This window comes from Hypanus sabinus, chromosome 4, assembly GCF_030144855.1.
Source record: "Hypanus sabinus isolate sHypSab1 chromosome 4, sHypSab1.hap1, whole genome shotgun sequence".
In the NCBI taxonomy this organism is placed as follows: domain Eukaryota; kingdom Metazoa; phylum Chordata; class Chondrichthyes; order Myliobatiformes; family Dasyatidae; genus Hypanus; species Hypanus sabinus.
In genome coordinates this window covers 38,619,832-38,641,357 of record NC_082709.1, presented here as the reverse complement: position 1 = coordinate 38,641,357, position 21,526 = coordinate 38,619,832, and the positions used below count along the sequence as shown (strand labels likewise).

Sequence of the window (21,526 nt, the reverse complement as noted above, 5' to 3'; positions counted from 1 at the left end):
CCACCTGTGCAGTTCTTCACTTCTGAAGACATTGCCTTCTATAAAGGTAAATGCAGAAACATGCACTACCAGCTGCTCTCTGTTCAAAGTGGATGAAGCCAGTTTTCTCCTTGAATAGACAGCTTTGACATTACAAATAAAATAATTATCTATATTGCCTCTGGTAATGCATTTTAGTTGCCACCAACTGGAATGATCCAGAAGTTAAGATGTTCATGGCTCCTGCGATCTTCATCTCTATAGGGAGAACAATTGACAAAGATGTAAAAGGAGCTAGCTGAAGTGGGAGGAAGATTCCAGTGAGCTCGTGCTTTGAAAATCTTATCTCCTGGAACAAAATCTTATTTTCCTTGAACAAAAGGGAAGAAGATTCACAGGATAGAAATCCATGTTGCCTTGGAGTTCCTTTCTTTCTGCAGCTTAGAACTCCACTGTACATGTGGGTTGTCCTTTGAGTCCTATCCTCCAGCTCTTGAATGTTCTAGAGTCCCAATGAGACCATTATTTAAGCACCTTTACTGATCAAAAAATATAGCTGTTTCACCTCCTCAGTAAAAGTTAAATGTTCTGAATTTCAGAAGGTTCTAAAGTTGACCCTGTTGAACTCAATAAACTCATACTTGCTAAAAATTATGATCCTTTTGAACAGTCCCTTCTACTGACCAGATTATGTTTATTTTTAGATTTGAATGTGGTAGGACAGGCATCAAATTAATTATCACAAAAACTGATGTCACCTCTGCATACTTTTGTCATACATATGTGATTTGCAGCAAAGTTCACAGTTTATGGCACAGTGTATCACCTGCAATGGTGATATTGCACATGTGCATTAAATATGCAACATTTTAGGCCGATATCTTGTGATTTTCTATCAATGTCACTGGGAAAATCCTTTAGAAACTACTTACAAACTCACTGCATTGATCACAGTAATTCAAGGAAATGTTTCACCACTAAATTTCCATAGGCAACTATTAATGCAAAATAAATACTTCTCATTGTTCAAAATAATTTTATGGGATCTTTACATGCGCATTAAATATGCAACATTTTTAGGCCAATATCTTGTGATTTACTATCAATGTTACTGGGACAAACCCTTAGAAACTACCTACAAACTCACTGCATAGATCGCTGTAATTCAACAAAATGTTTCCAAGGCAACTATAGATGTAAAATAAATACTTTTCATTGTTCAAAATAATTATATGGCATCTTTACATGTACTTGAGAAAGTAGACTTGACTCTGTTTAAAATCTCACCCAAGAGACTATTGTGCAAAGCAATCCCAGTGCTGAATTGGATTGTCAACCAGAGCTTTCTGCTCAAGTTTCTGGAATATGACATGAAACTACAACCCAGATGTAAGATGGTATTAATAGACAATACAAAGAAGTGATATTTCTTAGCACCTTGCATTTTGCAGCTTTTTTAGGACCAAATTTTTTCTTTAGCCGTTCAGTTATCTGGTCCTCATTTAATGGTAGTTTGCTAGATTTGAGCTTATGAACTGCTTCACTCATAGCTCTCCACCACTGAAACTTCTGAGTTGTCTGAAGATTTTCTAGTTCTATACAGATTACATAATAACTGTAAAAAATAATGCAAGACATTTCAAAACATGAACAAAATTGAAACAGAAATAATCTTGTATAGATCAAAGTAAAATTTAAAAGAAAAGCAAAACACTGCAAATGCCAACATCAGAAATAGAAGTAGAAAGCACTGAAAACATTCAGCAGATTAAGCAACATCTGTTGAAATAAAAGTTGTGTTAACAGTTCAGGCAAACGATTGAATTTTGTTCATTAAATCAATGGCCTGTATGTTAACCTTACTTCTCTCTCCATAGATACTGCAGTACCTGACGAGAATTTCTAGTACTCACTGTATTTATTTTAAAAACTAAAAGATATCAGCAACTAAAATAGTTGCACATAGATTCTTTAAATTACTTGTTACGAATGTGCCACAACTCCGAGGGGCCGAAGGGTACAAAGTAGCCCCCTCCTTTGTGAGAATTGCAAGATCGCTATTAATTCGGGTCTGGGACCCAGGAAATGAGAGAGAATCCTCAAGGTTTTGGAATGTGTCCTGGCCTCAGCAAGACAAAGCCCCGGATAACAGCCATTGTCTCTTGGAGACGGAATTGTGTATTGAGTACTGTACTATTCATTGAAGCCCTCAGGGGATGACCAGAGTGGGCTGGTTGAGGTATTGCATCATTCCAACCTGACTGACATCTGAGACCCCGTGAGTAAGGATAAAAGAGGGTCTGGGGAACAACCCCTTTAGACGCACCAGGAGAAACGCTAGAAATCCCGTGACAATGTTTAATAGCGACAGCCGGTGGGGGGGCTTGCATGCGTCTTTTTCCCTTGCTTGGGAATTGGCGGGCTCGCCATGGAAGAACGACTTTAGCACAAGTGACCGGCCATACCAACGGAACTCTCGAAGGATCGAAATCATAAAAAGGAAAAGCTGGCCAGTTTCTAAAAATCTCTCTTGACTCCAACCAAAGGCTGCAGCCTGAATGAACTGAGTGACTTTTATATTTCCATCGGACAATACATTATCCCTTAGACAACGATAGAGGTAATTTCTTATTGATTATTATTATACCAGCACTTTTAGATTTAGTATTGACGATGTATTTTATCTGTACGTTTGCATTGATATTATTTTTGTGTATTTTTACTAATAAATACTGTTAAAAATAGTACCATCAGACTTCAATGGACCTCTCTATCTTTGCTGGTAAGTGACCCAGTTACGGGGTTTGTAACATACTTAAATCAGGAAATCATACAGTACTGTGCAAAAGTCTTAGGCACATATATATATAAAACTAGGATGCCTAAGACTTTTGCATACTTGGATATCTGTCGACATTGGGTGGAATGTGAGTTTGTAAATCTGGCAGGAACAAAAGGTGTTAGGAATGGCTAGGGTTGAGCACCAGGGGAGGTGTGCAGAACAGGTGGCAGAGAAGCAATGCCAGGGGTGAGCAGGCATGGCACAGGTGCAGACACACTCAGCCCTGAGACACCAGACAAGGTAATTTGATTCCAAATGACTGATTTATTCATCATTACAGAATGTCTCTCTAGTGTTTTCTGCTCCGTCCCCTCTCCCTTCTCTCCCTTCCCCAATCATGATGTCGCTCTCCCAGCCTCCTCCTCACCTTCAGTCCACAATAGAGACCCATATCAGAATCCTCTTTATCATCACACACATATGTCAAAAAAATTTGTTTTTTTTCCCCCGGCAGCAGTACAGTACAATACATAAAATTACTACAGTACTATGCAAAAGTCTTAGGCACCCTAGCTATTTAAAATCACAAAACCTTTGCTGGATTAAAAATCACAAAACTACTGTTAGTTTTAGTGCCCTGGGCTATAGAAAATGCAAAAGAATCAAAATTAGGTCCCATGAATATTTCTGAAATACAGAGAACTGGTGCTCACTACATTTTTTTTTGTTTTTCACACCATTCTCTGTAAACTCTAGACTGCTGTGTGTGAAAATACCAGGAGATCTGCAGCTTCTGAGGTATTCAAACCATCTCATCCGGCATATAAAAAAAATTCCATGGTGAAAGTAACTTCAATCACATTTCATCACCATTCTGACATTTGGTCTGAGCAACAACTGAACCTCTTGACCATTATTTGCATCCTTTTATGCATTGAGTTGCTGCCACATGATTGGCTAATTAGATATTTGCATTAATGAGTAAGGGTACAAATGTAGCTATTAAAGAGGCCTCTGAGTGCATGACTACATTTATTACTCAGTTATGCTCTTCATTGATATTGAAGAATCTTAAACTAACAAGCTCATTAAGTTTGTGACATTGCAATGGTCTTTCAGAGATATGACATTGAGTTAGTAGTGAACAATGAACAGGATTAAACTAGCGTTCTCTAGATTTCAAATTTAATTGAAGGCATATACAATCAGACACTTTGTCACCAAGTGCATGTGCAGACTTTGGCAAATGTAATTCTGGAGTTCAGTTTAGGCAGCAAAGTAATGAGCATCACAATTTGATAGAAAAAGATCTACTTATTTTTAATGATTAGATGCATTTCCAAGGACCACACAGTTTAATAACTATCTTTTAAGGTTTCTTTGAGATGGAGGAACTGACAAATTTGTTCTCCATAATGCACCAATCTTGTGTTTTTTTAAAGAAAGGACTGTCTCTTCTCCTAATGAACAGGATAATAAGGCAGAGCAGGTACAAGCTGAAGGGCAAGAGCAAAGTGTAGAAGCAGATCCCTCACTTCCAATAAATAGATGACAAGTATGTATATGAACACGAACAAACAAGCTGGATGAACTCAGCAGGTTGGGCAGCATCCGTGGAAACGAGCAGTCAACATTTCGGGCCAAGACCCTTCGTCAGGACAGTTCCTCCAGCTTGTTTGTATGTGTTGATTGGACCACAGCATCTGCAGTGTACTTTGCGTCAAATATGTATATGTATGTGAGTCTATGAGCAAGCCACATCATTTCCTGATGTTGATTCTCAACCAAAAATATTGACCATTCCTTTGCCTCTACAGATGCAGCTTGACCCACTGAATGTTCCAGCAACACAAAGACATTTCTTCTCACCTCAATTATAAATGACTGCTTCTTTGTCCTGAGAGTATACTCATCAATTCCAGAATTAATGTTACAAGCTGAAGACTTCCCATTAGTACATATTGTAGCTGTGGGTAACTATAAGACTAAAGAAACTGATTCTGACAGTATTCAACCTGAAATGTAAATTCTACTTCGTGTTCCATAGATGCTACCTGACATGCTGAATGTTTCAGTATTTTCTGTTTTTTCTTAGTTCACATTTCAATTTTTCAATTTTCAATCACAATCAATCTCCTTTTAAGATATAGCCTCTTCATTCCAAGAATCAATTATCGGACCTAGGACAAAATGCCTCCAACGCAAATACATCCTTCTGTAGGTAATCCAAATGAGGTTTCACCAAAGCCCTCTAAGATTTCAGCAAGACTTACTTTTGCACTCCAACCCAATTGTACTAGAGGTCAATTTACAAGTTATACACAAAATTGCTTGTTGTACCCACATCAGCTCCCTGAGGAACAGCCCACTAAGGTTCCTCCAGACATGAGCACTGATTAATTTCTTGCTGTTTAGAAGCTACACAGATTTTCTGTTCTTACCAAAGGATATAACCTCACATGTTCCCACCATATTTTCCATCTGTAACCTTCTCACCTAATCATATTCCTTTATGGACTCTTTTAATGTTCTTCACAAGTTACTTACAGACCGAGTCTTGGAAATTTGGATAGTGTATTGCTTAAAATTAATACTGATTTCTGAAGCTCCCCACAGGGAGCTCTACCAACCTGACAAATGACCCATTTAGACTATTTCCACTTCTATAAGTTCTTTCTCTATATTAGTATGTTACCCCAACCCCATGAGCTCTTACTAATGTAACAGTTATACTATCAAAGCTGCTATAAAGAATTCAAACACATTGTATATGATGTTTGCAAAATCAGAAATTGTTTTTGTGTGAGAGTCTGAATAAAATTTCTAAGATGTTATTAATCTGAAATTTGAAGGAAAGGTCTACTTTCAGCCCTACCAAATTCAATGACATAGTCACTTGAATGAATGAAATCACACAACATGGAAAATGGTCATTTAGCTAGGGTGCCAATGTCAACTCTCTGAAAGAGTTATTAAAATCATACTGACAATGTGTTTGCATCAATTTCAGGCGACTCATCTTTCTGAACTGCTGTACTCTGGAATCTGCAAAGCTCCCATCAAATCATTTTATTCTAAACTTTTATCTGTGATATATACATTTTCAAGTAAAAATGGTGTATATTAAGAACTAAATAATATTTAATTTTAAAGGAAAAAATGTAGATGGTGAAGATCTGATACAAAAACAGGAATTACTGTAAATATTGAGCAAGTCAGGCAACATTTGCGGAGGAGCAGTTAATACCAATGATTTTATTAATCAATGTAGAAAGAGATAGAGAACAAAAATGCTTTAAATTACTGAAAAGAGGGAAGAATGGAGAGACTAAGAAAAATATGAATAAAGATTACAACTGGTATAAAGAATGAGAGTTGATATTTCAATCTGATTTATCTGGAGCAGATGTAAATAGACAGAGGTAAATGATAACAGAGGGAAAACAAAAATAAAAATCCTAGAATGGTGAGATCCAGACACTGAAGTTGCCAGAAATCTGAAATATAAGAGAATAATTGAAATACACATCATGTCAGACAGTGCCTGCATGGTGAGAAGAACTGACTTAATATCAGAGGGGTTGGAGTTTAGAACTAGGGACACTTTGTTATAATTATACAGGATGTTAGTGAGGCCACACATGGATTATTGTACACAGTTTTGGTCCTCTTACTTAAAAAAGAATATAGTAACATTGGAGGCAGACCAAAAGAGATTAACTAGATTGATCCCAGGGATGAGAAGGTTGTCCAGTAAAAAAGGTTAAGTTATGTGGGTCTCCATTCTTTGGTGTTTAGAAGACAGAAGGAGGATCTAACTTAAACATAAGATTCCAAGAGCAAATAACAAATGGATGGCTCATCACTAGTAACAAATTCAAATTGGAGCATAATTTCAAGAATTTTAAATTGGAGAAGAAATTTCTTCATACAAAGAATAGTAAACCTTTGAAATTCTCTGCCCCTGAGAATTGTGAAGGGTAGCTCATTAAAAATATTTTAAAATGGAGGTACATAATTTTTGTAAGATTTACAGATTGAGAGCTTATGAACATCTGTTATGAAGAATTGAGGCTTAGAGAAGATCAGCTATGATCATATTGAATGGTAGGTTAGGTGTGGGGGGGCCCCCCGGGTAGATGATCTGCTCTTTCTCCTGTTTTCTTATATTTTTATGTTCTGCCAGTGCTGATACAGACCGATGAATTATTTTAATTGAATGATTTCAGCTGTAATGTGCCTAAATAGGAGATGAGATGTTCCTCAATTTACATTTAGTTTCAGTGGATCACCATTATATGCTAAATGAAAAATTATAATTGTAGGATCAGGATTGAGGATTAAAATGACAGGTGAGTGGAAGCTCAGGTTCTCACTGAGTCTGAATGTAGTTGTTCTAATAAGTACCCACACAATCAACATTTTGGCATCTCCAAAACAGAGTAGTTCACAATGTAAGCACCAACTGCATTGCACTAAATTGAAAGGAGTACAAATAACTTACTGATTTACCTGGAAAGAATATTGGGTCCTTGTATAGCAGGGTGGGGGAGGAAGAGATAAAAAGACAGATTATACATTTCTTACAGTTGCATGTTGTGACAGGATTTTATTGGAGATAGAAGAATAACCTAATTTTTCAAAGAGCAAAATTATGAAGTGATTCACTGAATGGGAGGATTGGTCAGGTGGAAGGTGAGAAGGGAAATCTGAGGGTAGAAGTGCAGGATATATAACAGATGCAGTTAACAGCACTGCCAATTATGGTGGAGGGGAAGTCATAGTTAATTTAAAGGGGAAACATTTCAGATTGTGGAAACTTAAAACAGGTATAGCATCACTGAAAACTGGGAGAAAGATATGAGCGCTCACAGGAAATAGAGTAGGAGAAAAAAGCAGATGAATAGATTTGAGAGTTTGTGGGCTTGTAATTCATTGTCTGTGATACAGACACAGAAGTTAGAATGGGTAGTGCAATATTGGACAAGAACCATTTAAAGAGTAAGAGTAGGGTAGAAATGAGCAGTATGAGCAATATAACTTTTGTGCTCAGTGATGTTTAAATTTTCTAGAACAGAAGTACTTAACTTCACTGGCAGTGGAATCCCCCGATTCCAAAATAAATGAACAATTAGGACAAATTGTCCTTGGAACATCTAATCAATCACTTTTTCAATTCAGTCACTGAGCTGTGTGATTTCCCTTATATCAATTTATTTAGGTTTTATCCATTTATGTAAATACCTGAAGGTCTTTCTCTACTAGGATGTGACATCCTTTTGATAGTACAATGAGATGCTGTATCATTATAATACTTTCAAGTTTCCCCATTAGCCATGGAAATCCATAATAATTCTTATGGTCAGCTCATTCTTCAAAATGACACCCAGAATGAATTGGAATCTCAGGAGAATCAAGAACCAACACAGAAATGTCTCCAGCAAGCATTTTAAGATCTTATTATAATGCAATCAAAGGTACCATTCATGAACTCAGGAGAAAATCTGCAGATGGTAGAAAACCAAGCAACACACACACAAAATTCTGGAGGAACTCAGCAGGCCAGGTAGCATCTATAGAAAAAAGTACAGTCGATGTTTTGGGCCAAGACCCTTTGGCAGGACTCCTTCAATTGGGAATCTGATGATGTTCATCCTAAAAGATGGGTCATTGAAGAATGCTCATGTCTACAAATGCTTAACTAAAAGACAGATTATATAAATTTTGATAGTTGTGTGTTGGTGGCAATATTCATTTTCTGAAATCTGTATTTGTGAGTGCAACTTATATTTGAAGAAATGATTATCTCCTTTCACTTCAAACTAAATTTGAGCTGAGTCTTTTGGGATGCTAAATAGAATTACATTGATTAGAATTGATTAAATTAATGTAGCTATGATGGAATATAAATCATGAAATCAGTGAAATTTTCCATTAAATGTAAATTTACATAATGAGTTAATGCAGTGCCAGTAACAATTAGAATTAGACAGAAACAGATATAATTCATAAACAACACATAATAAACAGATCAGTTCAACTGAATCAGACTTAATATCATCGGCATATGTTGTGAAATCTGTCAACTTTATGGCAGCTGTAAAATTAAATATATGATAAATAAATAAACAACTGAGTTAAGTTAAAATAAGTAGTGCAAAATAACAGAAATAAAAAAGCAGTGAGGTAGTGTTCAATGTCCATTTAGAACTCAGATTGTAGATGGAAAGAAGCTGTTCCTGAATTTTTGAGTGTGTGCATTTAGGTTTCTGTACTGAATTCACTTTATCAATAATAATGTTATTGATTCTTGTTCGTTATAATATATATATATAATCATACTAGCACATATAACTCATGATGGATCACCACAGAAGAGATATTCTAATCAGTATAAATTTTAATAAGTAAGTGAATTATATATGAAAGTGCCACACAATTAAAAAATATACATCAACTTTATATTTTAATATAGTAATCTATTGCATCATTTGTCTAAGCTGAAAAATAACACTATCTGATTCTTTTTTGAATTGTATGCACAATACCAGAACAAAATTTATATTTAATATAGTATTAGGAGAGAAAAGAATTGGGGAGAAAGTAAATTAAAAATGAGTTGCATTAAAAATTATCAACCTTTGTAAACATTATAGTATGTACATTTCAGTTTTTACAACAAAATGAGATTTATTTTCTTGTCAGTTTCCCACCTACCTTTTCCCATCAAACTGCATAATTGGTATGCTATATTGGCCTCTGAGTAACATGTCAGGATTGAATAATTGTTTCAGATAGTGCACAGCCTGGGAATGGATATCATCAAAGGCAAACTGTAATAAAACAGTAATGATTATACAATATACATATTAAAATTTTATTTGTAGTATTCTATGCATAACTTTGCAGTATTCCAAGTACAGAATAACTCAAATTTCAGTCACATTTATATACATATTATATTCTTTTAACATTATTCTCTCCATCACATTTGATAATCGTTAAATGTGGAATAGATTCAATATTAATTCTTTGGCTCAAGCTCAATTCAATTCAAGTTCAAATTCAGTTAATTTACATTCAGCTGTATACATGTATTCTGCTAAATGAAATAACATTCCTCCAGACCAAGGTGCACAATGCAGTATATATAATTCACATACATAAAGCATAAAGTAATATTACCACAAATAAGTTAAAAATAATAATGTGCATATACCATACAAATTGCACTGTGCTCTTGATAAGTATCTCTGATGGGTGGAAGACAGACCAACCCCAAAGATCCTCTCAGCTGTCCTTGCAATCATTTTTAAGAGGATTGGGGTCAGATGTCTTATAATTCCATTATCAGCCGGTCAGTTCTTTGGTACAAATTCTAGTATTTAAATATTCATAATCCAATACATATTGGTGGACAATAACCAGAACTGGGACCATTTTTTTCTCTCTAGTCATTGCTTTTTTTTTCGATCCTTTGAAGCCAGCTGAATGAACCAGCGGAAAAGTGAGCAATTATATATGACATTTGGCCTCACTGTGCCTTCCTAAGAAAGAGGTTTATGTTGTGCTAGTCAACATCACAGCTTCTATTAATAATACATCAGGACTTCCTTATTTGTGTTACATTAAAAATAGATCTGAGAAATTTTGTGGCATTATACAGTAAATACTAGTTAAATATTTGATATACAATGGAAAAGTTTAAAGTTTTTCCTCCTGACACAAAAAAATCTCTAGTTTTTCCACCTATGTCTATATATTCAGAATCGGGAAGCATTTTAATTGAGGGTCAATACACACTAGATTGCTTGATTTCACACATGATAATCATAGTATACGAATATCAGCAAGGACCAGTGAATAGCAATTGAGACTGAGATGACATTTCTCTAACATTTCTGCTCTAACAAGAAACCTAATAGTTCAATATGTTAGATCAGTTAAGTGAGCATAAAGCATAATTTGAACCTGGAATAGGCCAAGATTTCTTGCAGCATTGCAGTTAAAGTTTAAGTCAAGTTTATTATTATATTCATGGGTACATGTAAGCACAGAAGCAAAGAAAAACTTACTTGCAACAGCATCACAAGCACATAGTGTCATATAGGAACTTTTCACAAGAAAAGTATAAATTACCCACAAACTGTTTCAAGAACAACAAAAAAAGTCCATTTCGGTGCAACTTGTCAAAATGGTCATAGTGTTTGCTAAACTGTAGAGATTAGAGTTTTCACAGTTAATTCAACAATCAAGTGGTTGAAGGGAAGTAACTGTCTTTGAATATGGTGGTCTGGGATTTCAGGCTTCTGTATTTTCTGCCTGCTGGTAGCTGGGGAAAGATAGGAGTCTTTGTTGATGGATCTTGCCTTCCAGTGGTGGGGACAGATGTGACTGTATTGTCTTAAGCAGAATCCACTACTCTCACAACTTCTTACGCTCCTGTACATTTGAACTGCTGTAGCAGAACATGACAGACAATCAGTCAGGATACATTCAACAGTACATCTGCAGAATTTCTTCTGTTTATCATCCAATATGTTAATGCTCAAGAATTTAAAGCTGCTGATCTCTCTGCAATGGAATTTCTAATGTAGACTGGAACATTTGTCTTTCTTCCCCTTCCTGAAGTCAACAATCAGCTCTTTACTTTCACTGAAGTTCAGCGACAGATTGTTTTTGCAATACCACTCAACCAGATGACCTGTCTTACTCTGGCAATCTGACTCATCTCTTCTAGTGGTTATCCAGCAACAGAAGCACAACTAGGGCATTTGAACATGTGTGTATAGAGAATAAGCACACAGCCCTGAGGTGCACCTATTTTAATGATTAGTGAGGAGATATTGTTACCAATCTGCAATGATTGAAGTCTTTAAACAGGGAAAATGGGTATCCAGTTGTAGAGGGAGGTACAGAGGCCAGAGTCGAAGTTTGATAATGACCTTCGATGGGATGATGGTGTTGAACACTGAGCTGTTGCCAATGAATGCCTGTATGAATACCTGGTGTCCTGGTGACCAGAGCAGAGTAAAAAATCAGAAAACTGGCATCTGCTGCTGACATGTTACGGTTGTTGGAAAATTGGATCCTGATGGTGTTGATTTGTACTATAACCATATGCCTTTTTGAGCCAGATGCAAACTTCACACCACAGAAGAGACAGATTGAATATATCTGCAAATACCCCAGTTTACCAACACAGATGTTTAGCACTCAGCCATATACACCATCTAGACCAGACTTCTTTCATGGCTTTACCCTCTTGAAGAATGCTCAGATGTCATTCTCAGAGACTGAAATTACGGGGTTATCTAAAGATGTGGGGGCAGGTATGAGTGTGCCTTATGTCACCCTGTTAAAATGTGCATAAAAGGCATTGTGCCCATGCTATCCAATTTCACCTTGTAGGAAATTGTAGCAAGCCCTCCCACAGCTGTTGAGCATCCATCTGATTCCAGTTTAATCCAAAAGTGCCTTTTTGCACTCACAAGGGCCTTCTGAAAGTTGTGCTGTACTGAAATTTCTTATAAAACTTTGAGTCACAAGATCTACATACTACAGATTTAGCCCTTAGCAGATCACAAATCTTCTGGTTCATGCAGGGCTTCTGATTGAGGAAGACTTGGAATGTTTTTTTTTTGGGTGCACACTTATCCACACAAATCCATATAAAGTTAGTGATGACTATGGCATATTCATTTAAGTCCATTGATGAATTCTTGAACATATTCTGCTCATTGACTCAAAGCAATCCTGCATTTACTCTTTTGCTTCTGCTGTCCAGTTCTTTGTGGTGCTTCTCACCAATGCCATGCTTCTCAGTTTCTCTCTGTATGCAGACAGGAGAAGCACAGTGGGTGAGAGATGGAGTGGTTAGCATTGTTGATGGTGGTATAGCAGTGGTCAAGTGTATCGAGTCCTCTAGTATTGCAGGTGATGTACTGATAGTTGTTAGGCAAACACTTCTTCAAGCCTTATTAACCATGATATGACAGGCTATGTTGGTTTGTCTTGTTAATCGCAGCAATTAGTTCCTCAAGTGCAAGCTTGATGTCTACCTGACATGAAACGTAGACTGCAGTTAGGATGATGAAGAAAAGTTCGCAAGTAAGGTAGAATGGTCAGCACTTCCCTGCAAGGTGTTCCAGTTCAGTGGAAGCAAGAGTGGGACAAAAGCACATGTCAGTGAACTAGAGTGAGTTATTTACAATATATCAAGCCAAATGATGCACTTGCCCACTGAACTCCAGGCCCTCCCCAGGTCACAGTCAGAAATATGGTCTAGAACTGAGTTCCCACATGGTAGAGGATCCATGCAGAGGTCAGTTATTCCCCAGGAACAGATAGTCTAGATCTCAGACTATTAATGATATTATTTTAAAATATTTTAATGCATAGAGGTTTTAAATGCTAATGACAGCTTTAAATGGAACACCACTACTAGCCCAGATTGCTATATTACTAAACTGGATTTGAAAATTGGACATCAATGTGTTAACTAGAATATATTCTTCTTGGGTTCTGTATGGCAAAATTCCAGCTAGTATCAAGTAGAGTGTCCAGCTGTCCACAGCAGCCGGCAAATCCATTCACATCTATCTCTCAAATGCTCATTTGTATGTATGGACTGGACATAAATTGGGAGTTTGTAAATCAGAAAGAACCTACTATATGTGTATTGGTAAATTTGATACGTGCAAGTTCTCCTAATCATATGCTTCTAACTGCTTTCTTTCTTTAGAAAAAAGATAACACAGTTATACAGAAGTACCTTTATAGCACTAGGCATATCATCAATTGCAGGAGTTCCTATATCAAATTCAATTCCACCATGCAAATGGAAATATTCATTTGTTTTGTATTGAAAATGTCTACATTTGAAGCCTGGGCCCAGAAGAAGGGGTGGAAACTCACGTTCCGTTTTTAACTTTTCATCTGTAACAAAGAAAGAGATATAGTGAATGGTGATAGCATTTCTAGCACATCAGTTCAAATGATAATTGTGAAGAAAACCTGTGAATAAGGTTGAAATATTGCATTGTTGTTTTAGAATTAAATTGCCTTCATGAGTTTCAATGACATTAAAGACAAATAATTTTGTAAGTTAAAAATGCCTTCATTCTTTTAAACTATTTAATTCTGCAACTGTCAAACTGCAACCAGTTCTTCACCATAAAATTTGCAAGATCAAATCATTATCAGTTGAAAAATGATTTTATCTATTTTAATTCATCTGGTTAAACTCTAAAATAACCTCCATTATAGCAATTACCTGCTTTCAAAATTTTTTCCATGATTCTTGCATCCTCTATTCAGTCAGAAAATTATTCTACATAGGGTTCACTCATAAGTGATAAAAAAGTGCCCAATGAGTGTTCTTGACATACTACACCTTTTGTAATTTTCATTTTACTTCTAGAGTTAACAATGTAGTGCCTTAACATTATCAGTACCTATATTAATATTAAATCATCTTTAAGGTCATACACTCTCCCATTTGAGATTATTTAATTTATTGATGAGGAAATTAACATTTTGTCCATTTTAGAAAATTAATTCACTTCACTTTAGTTTCCTGGAAATTACATACTGAAAATTTAATCAGATTGCACTTTGATTGCTTTGAGTTATGGTTGGCAAAATAATTTTAAAAATTCACATCCTGAAGTAGGTAAAATGTTACATGCCCAAGTTAAAGCCTGCTCTGCTAGGGGTCTGATTTATGACAGAAGTACTGAGCCCAGAAATCAGGTTAAACAGCACTGATCTGTTAGGAAGGTAGCTCTTCTCAGAGCAACTATGGATGCATAGTTGATTCTTACTTTTGCCCGAATTCTGAGAATAAATAAAAAAAATGGCACTAGGACAGACAAAATTCAGAATGGATCCAAAAACATGTGCAGGATCCGAGTTTAATTAAGAACTTTTATTTGCAATTTTCTGCCAAATGCTCAATACCACTAGAAAATACCAATCCAATATGAGCAGTATAATCACAACTACAGTTATACATGTACTTCTTCCCTGTCAAATAGGAAGAGGTTATTTATGTCTAAAAATGTGGTGCTATGCAAATATATGGCATAAGTATATAAATATAAATCTTAAGGTAAGCCTTATTTAGAAAGAGTACAGCATTTTTAGAAAGCTTGTACCTCACTGAGGGTAGCTTTGGCATTTGTGGTGACAGAGATTAGGAGAGTAGCTTCTTTCTATCTGTGAGAAGAAATTGTCTCCTTAACAAATGAAGCAGGCCCTTGAAAATAGAGCTGAGTGTATACAGTTTTGGAGGAGCCTAAAAAACTTAATTGTCAAAAAAAAATGATGGAGTCAAAATTTAAGTTTTTGGAACACATGCTTCTTCAGAGCTAGCCACATACTAGCTATACAGAAATTCTATGTCTGTCAAGGCACTCAGAAAACTAAGATGGGTGGTACAAGCTGCTCACACTCAGAAATTGCGGAGGGTTGCCTTGGAACGGCAATTCAAATCTGCTGTTTACAAACTTAATGTGCTCAACAGATTAATGCTCTAGTTTTAGAAGTTTTGATGAATGAATACAAAAAAGATTAAATTTGACTCATGATATTAATAAGAGATTGTTCGAGAAGCAACTTTATCAGGCTGCCTTTCTAATATAAAAACAATGAAGAAATCTAATAATTTCTTTGAAAACTTTCTTTTAAACTTTGCTTTCTATTTAGATTAGGCTCTAAAGGGGAGAATTATCAATATCAGTGAATTGAAAGATTAATCAATATAGTTTAGGTGTACTTTGGCCTGATACGCTAGATTATGAATTGCAAGGTAAGAGCGGTGAAATACAACTTCAGTTTCCTTAGTTAAATGGGATTAGAATTAATATAAATGTTGCTTGATGGTTGGCTTCGAGTTGGCAGGCTGTAGGGCCTATTCTTGTTTGACTTGATGACTTTTCTATATTCTTGCTCTCAACTATTCTGGTGCAGAAAATAGAGAAGGCAAAATTATAGAATAAACAATCATGAAGATTTTTTGCTAAATTGTTTTCTTGCAATTTGTTTTGATCTGGATCCTGGGCAGCTTGTTCTATTTTCTGAGAGAAAGATGTAACATGGGGCTCAAGTAGAATGAAGGGATTAAAATATACTCAAGTAATACTAATATCAATAATCTGTAAAACTTCATTAATATTATCATCTATATGCATGAATTAATAAAGTTCTTTCCTTTAAGGCCAGTCTTTTGAGTGATCTAGGAAAATAAATGCACAGAAAAGGGTATATATATTATAATGTTATTTATAAAGTTTTCAGATTCAGCAAACATGATGTTAATGGTAACCTTTACCAGAAAATGGAGGTAGAAGTCTGCTCAAATCTGGAATTTTCCTTTTTTCTTTTAGTGCAATAAAAAATGGCACAAGGAAGGCAATTAACTTGAGATAAGTGATGTCTCTGTGGATCTCTGCTTTTCTTGTCAGATACTTCTCAACAAGCTTCTTGTGAAGAATCAGTCTCTGCTGTAGTCTCTGATATTTTACTAGATCAATTTCTTCTTCTGTAAGTCTAACAGCATTATCAAGAACAAAATCTGCATCATATGTGAACAAATTTTGATGTTGCTTAACACTTATGATGTAGGGGTTGATTTGAAGTAGAACATTGTTCACATATTTCATAAATAACTCCACCTCTGCACAACTGTTGGGATCATATGTTGGATCAGTGTGTACATCAGTACTGTAGATTCCTTCAAAATCATGATCAGTTGAAATATCTATAAGTCCTATTTTGCAAAGAATAAATTCTAAATTAGAAATCTGATTTCTATTATGCTTTTAGAACATAAAATCTATAGATATTACAGTACAGAAAGGATTATTCAGTCCTTTGTTTAGTGTCCCAGATTTTGCATTTTGTTGAAATAAAATGTTTGAAATACCTATGTTACACATGTTTATATTGTGGTTTAGTTTAATTAATAGTTTCCTTAATATTTTATAACTATTTCTCATTTGGTATTTACATCGTATTGCCAGACATATTATTAACGTAATCATGACTGAATCATAATATATAGCATAAACAGATCCACAGTAAAGCTTTTTCCACTGTGCTCCAAACTAAAAGTGTTCCTCTAACACATCTACATGAAACTTTGATCTTCCTTGTGGGCATTGAGCTATACAGGCCAAAAAAAAAACAGGTTCACAGAGTAAAAAACTACCCAAAAGCAGCTTTACCAGAGCAGCAGCTGAAGGGCTCAATAGACAACATGAACCATAGGGCCTGTTTCTGTGACTCTATTTCTCACTAGAAAGGTCTAGGGCATAAGGTTGAAACAACAGATCATGAACACTAGGTGAAAAATGAACTGGCAAAATATTGTGCAGATGAAACAAAATAAGAAAGCATCATTGACAAAAATTTTGGCACTTTTGATTTGCTAATGATTCAGCAGTCTGTCAAAATAAAAATTAGGAAGATTTTCTTCTTTGGCTAGGGTCATCAGAGGAAAGATGAGTATTTCATCAACTCCACAATGGTGAATCTTGAAATTGGTAAAGTGTTGATCATACAAAATCCATTTGAAATGTTGTTGGTTTCCCTGCTAGTTGCTTTCTACCAAAGCGCATGTAATCATCATACTATTTGTCAGATGGAAACAACCTAAATACCTATCAAGACATGAGATAAACCTGGAACATCCGGCTTGTATATGGCGGTAAATACAATATGCAAAAGCAATGGTCATTGTAGATGCAGAACAAGGATGGCAATTTCAATCAAAATATCACAAATGGAAAGATGTCCCTTAAAACGTTATAATAGTAACAAATGCTTTATTTAATATGGATTTGCATTCCATAGAGGTAATAAAGTTAGGATCATCTTGTTCCAGAAACTATTTAGAGATGTTTATACTTGTAGACCTGGGACTCAACACTTCCCTTTACAACTGGATTCTTGACTTTTTGACCAACAGACAGAAATTAATAAGGATAGGTAGCAGCATCTGCGTCACAATTATCCTCAACATCGGTGCTCTATAAGGCTGCGTCTTCAGCCCCCACTTTACTTCCCAAACACTCACAACAACATGAACAGATTCTGCAGGTGACATGACTGTAGTGGGCTGATTCTTAAATAACAATGAATTTGAGTACAGGAAGAAAATAAACCTTTCCTTTGATGTCAGCAAAACAAAAGAACGGTCATTTCCTTTAGGAAATGGGTGTGATGTACATGCTCCTATTTATGTCAACAGTGGTGATGTCAAGGTGGGTTGAAAGCTTCAAGTTCCTAGGAGGGAACATCATCCATAGCTTGTCCAGGTCCAACCATGTAAACACCATGGCCAAGAAAACACTCCAGTGTCTTACCGCCTAAAGAAATTTGGCAAGTCCCCTTTGACTGTCACTAATTTCTATCAGTACTTCATAGAAGGCATCCTATATGGATGCATCACAGTTTGGTCTGGCAACTATTGTGCCCTACAGAAAGCTGTGGACACAGCTCAGCAAATCATGGAGATCAGCCTCTCCTGTCTACACTTCACACATCCTCAGTAAACCAGACAATGTAATCAAAAACCCCACCTACCTGGATATTCTCTCTTCTCCCACCTTCCATTAGGCAGAAGGTACAAAATCCTGAAAGCATATACCACCAGGCTCAAGATCAGCTCCTAATCTACTGTTACAAGACTATGGAATAGTCCCCTGTCATGATTAAATGGACTCTCTTGTTATGGCTTTGTACCTTATTGTCTATGTGCACTGCACTTTCTCTGTGACTGTGACACTTTACTCTGCATTCTGTTATTGCTTTCCCTTGTACTATCTTAATACATTGGTGTAACAAAATGATCTGATGGATGGGATTCAAAACAAAGATTTTCACTGTGCCTTGGTATGTGACAATAATAAACCAAATTACTATTTACTTCAGCATTGATTACTCAACTTCATTGACTCTTAGCTGATCTCACAGGAGAGCAAGGGTAATGCTTAATCTTTCATCAAATACTTGTAAAATTAAATTCGTTAATATGATGGGACAGAATGTGAATGTTAATCACACAATAACAGCTGAATAGCAGACTAAGGTTAATTTCAATGATTATGGACTTAACATCAGATTTATGAAATGCATCCAGATTTTTACAAAGACGGTGAATTGTCGAACGAACTATGGGATTTGAGTCACTGCAATACATTAATATCTACACTGTTTGAGCCAAAAGACCTGACAATACAAAGATAGGCAGGGGAATAAACTAATAGAAAACAACAAAAAAATTTTGTGAATGGTCAAAAATATGTAGGGAAGTATATGATTATCCACTTATTGAGGTATAAAACTAAATATTATTTAGGGGGAGTCTGTTGAACGCTGCTCCACAAAATCATCAAAAATATGTTGCAAGTGTAACACAAAGTATAAAAGCAGAAAAGTCTTGCAACATCTTTGGTGAGAGCATAGTTGGAGTACTGAATACAGTTTCAATCTCCTTGTTAAAAGATATATAATGAAGCCACCTCAGAGAAGGTACACCTGCTTGATTTCTAAGAGAGATGACTTGAGCAGTTGGCCTCTACTCATTGGAGTTGACAAGGTTAGATCTTACATATTGAAATAAATAAGATTCCTGAAGGGGCAGAAAAGATAGTTTCCAACATGGGGTGGGGGGATATAGAGGGTAAAATAATCTTGGTTTGCAAACAATGGTGTATCTTTGGAATTGTTTATGCCAAAGAGTTGTAGTGGTTGAATCATTGAACAGCAGGAAGATGGAGTTTGAGGGTATCAGTATTGCCCATATTTTACTTATAACCATCTGTTATAGCATTAGGTAAATTGTAAAATATGCATTAAAATATTCATATTATTACTTATGTTCCTGCATTAGTTGTTTTATTCAGATGTGTGTTGCAAAATTCGATCTAGCATGGTAGGTTTTATTTATTAATCATCATGTAAAATATTTAATGGCCTACTTAATATTGTGTTTTGATATTTTCATGCTTTATTGTGGTTAGAGTCTACTAATTTTCTGTCTGTCCTGAGCTGCAATATATCTTAATCTGTCTTTGTGTTTTTCTATATTAACTTTATTGTGTTATATCTGAGTGAGAATTTTTACTTAGTGTAAATGTGTTATGAACTTAAACTTAATACTCCTTAAAATAATTTTCCAGGGCACCCATTCATCTGAATTCCAGCCCGTTTGAAAATGAAAGAAATGCGAACCAAACTATTTCTGTACTTTCTAAAATAAAAATTACATAATTGCATATATTAAAGAGTATCCAGAACAGCAGATCTTTTCATATTTATTGCTACACATTTTCCAGTATTTGTCAAAATATTTTAGATATAGAGGAGTATAGACAGCATTCATGGAAGCAGGTTTTTTCCACTGAGGTTAGGTGGGACTACAACCAGAAGTCATGGGTTAAGGGTGAAAGGTGAAAAGTTTAAGGGGAACATAAAGGGAAACTTCTTCACTCAGAGGGTCATAAGAGTGTGGAATGAGCTGCCAGAACAAGGAGTGCATACAAGTTCAATTCCTAAAGTTTAAGCGAAGTTTGGATAGGTACTTGGATGGTTGCAGTCTGGAGGGCTATAGTCCCAGTGCAGGTCGATGGGAGTAAGCAGTTTAGATGGTTTCAGCATGAACTAGATGGGCCAAAGGGCCTGTCTCTGTGCTGTACATCATTATATGATTCTATATAATGTTCAACAATTGCAAATAATTACCTGCTTTAAGAAACTCAGAAAATATATTTTCCTTTGTCTCAGGAGTTCCATCAGAACTGGTATTGATATTGGAGCGCCAGGATTCTGAAAAGAGCACCCTTTTTTCCTTTGGCATGTAAGCTCCATGCCACAGTGCTTTCATTGTGTAGTCCACATTTATCAGCATTTGCCCAATTAGTGTATCATGATAAGCAGGTGACAGAAGGCATGAAGAACTATGATCAAAGTTGCCATCTATATAAATAGATGGAAGTTGATTCATAACATAAATACCCATCACTAATTCCCTCAAGATTTGATGGAATTCTTTATAATTAAATGGAGCATTTGGTACGACTGGAGCGAGAACAATAGCGTTAGAGAAATTGAAGTCTTTCATTTGGCTTGACAATCCAGTGGGGAATTGGATTGGATACTGAAATTCTTCAATAGGCTGAAGCCAGCTGCAGGTGGCTGTGGCAAGCAATTCTTGCAAATCATTCAAATTATACTTGCTTAGGTTAATATTTGCATTCATTTGCTCTTCCAAATTGGCTTCCTCATTATTTTGCTTGCCCTGTTTTACTCTAGGGGAAGCCAGTTTCTGATTTCTATGAGAATATTCCTGCAAGAAAAGATACAACTTTAGTGCACTTTAATCAAAATATGATTTTAATATTGTTTATTGATAATGCACATCTATTTCCTAAACCATTATTTTGCTATTTTCTGTAGACTGTAATCAGCCTTTGTGAAAAAAAGGATAATTATTTAAATAACACAAGAAAATCTGCAGATGCTAGAAATCCAAAGCAATGCACACAAAATGTTGGGGGAACTCCGCAGGTCAAGTATCGAGTCAACAGAATGTCAACTGTTCACTCTTTTCCATAGATGCTGCCTCACCTGCTAAGTTCCTCCAGCATTTTAGGTATGTTGCTAATTATTTTATAAGTTTATTTATTGCCAATTAATAATAATGATAGGTGTATTTATATTTTTGTTCACTTCTCTTGATGTGACTATTATGTTTATTCC

The 21,526-nt window shown here is 35.7% G+C and overlaps 1 protein-coding gene across 1 annotated transcript in view; it reads right to left on the bottom strand.

Moving 5' to 3' along the window:
• ankar (ankyrin and armadillo repeat containing) overlaps positions 1–21,526 on the bottom strand; it is an 82,901-nt gene that overhangs the window by 60,138 nt on the left and 1,237 nt on the right. Inside the window, exons 2-6 of the mRNA XM_059969049.1 lie at positions 20,510–21,113; positions 16,095–16,532; positions 13,536–13,699; positions 9,479–9,594; positions 1,417–1,594 (exon numbers count right to left, since the gene is read on the bottom strand). Of these exons, the coding sequence (XP_059825032.1) occupies positions 1,417–1,594; positions 9,479–9,594; positions 13,536–13,699; positions 16,095–16,532; positions 20,510–21,113 (1,500 nt within the window). The remainder of the gene's footprint in view (positions 1–1,416; positions 1,595–9,478; positions 9,595–13,535; positions 13,700–16,094; positions 16,533–20,509; positions 21,114–21,526) is intronic.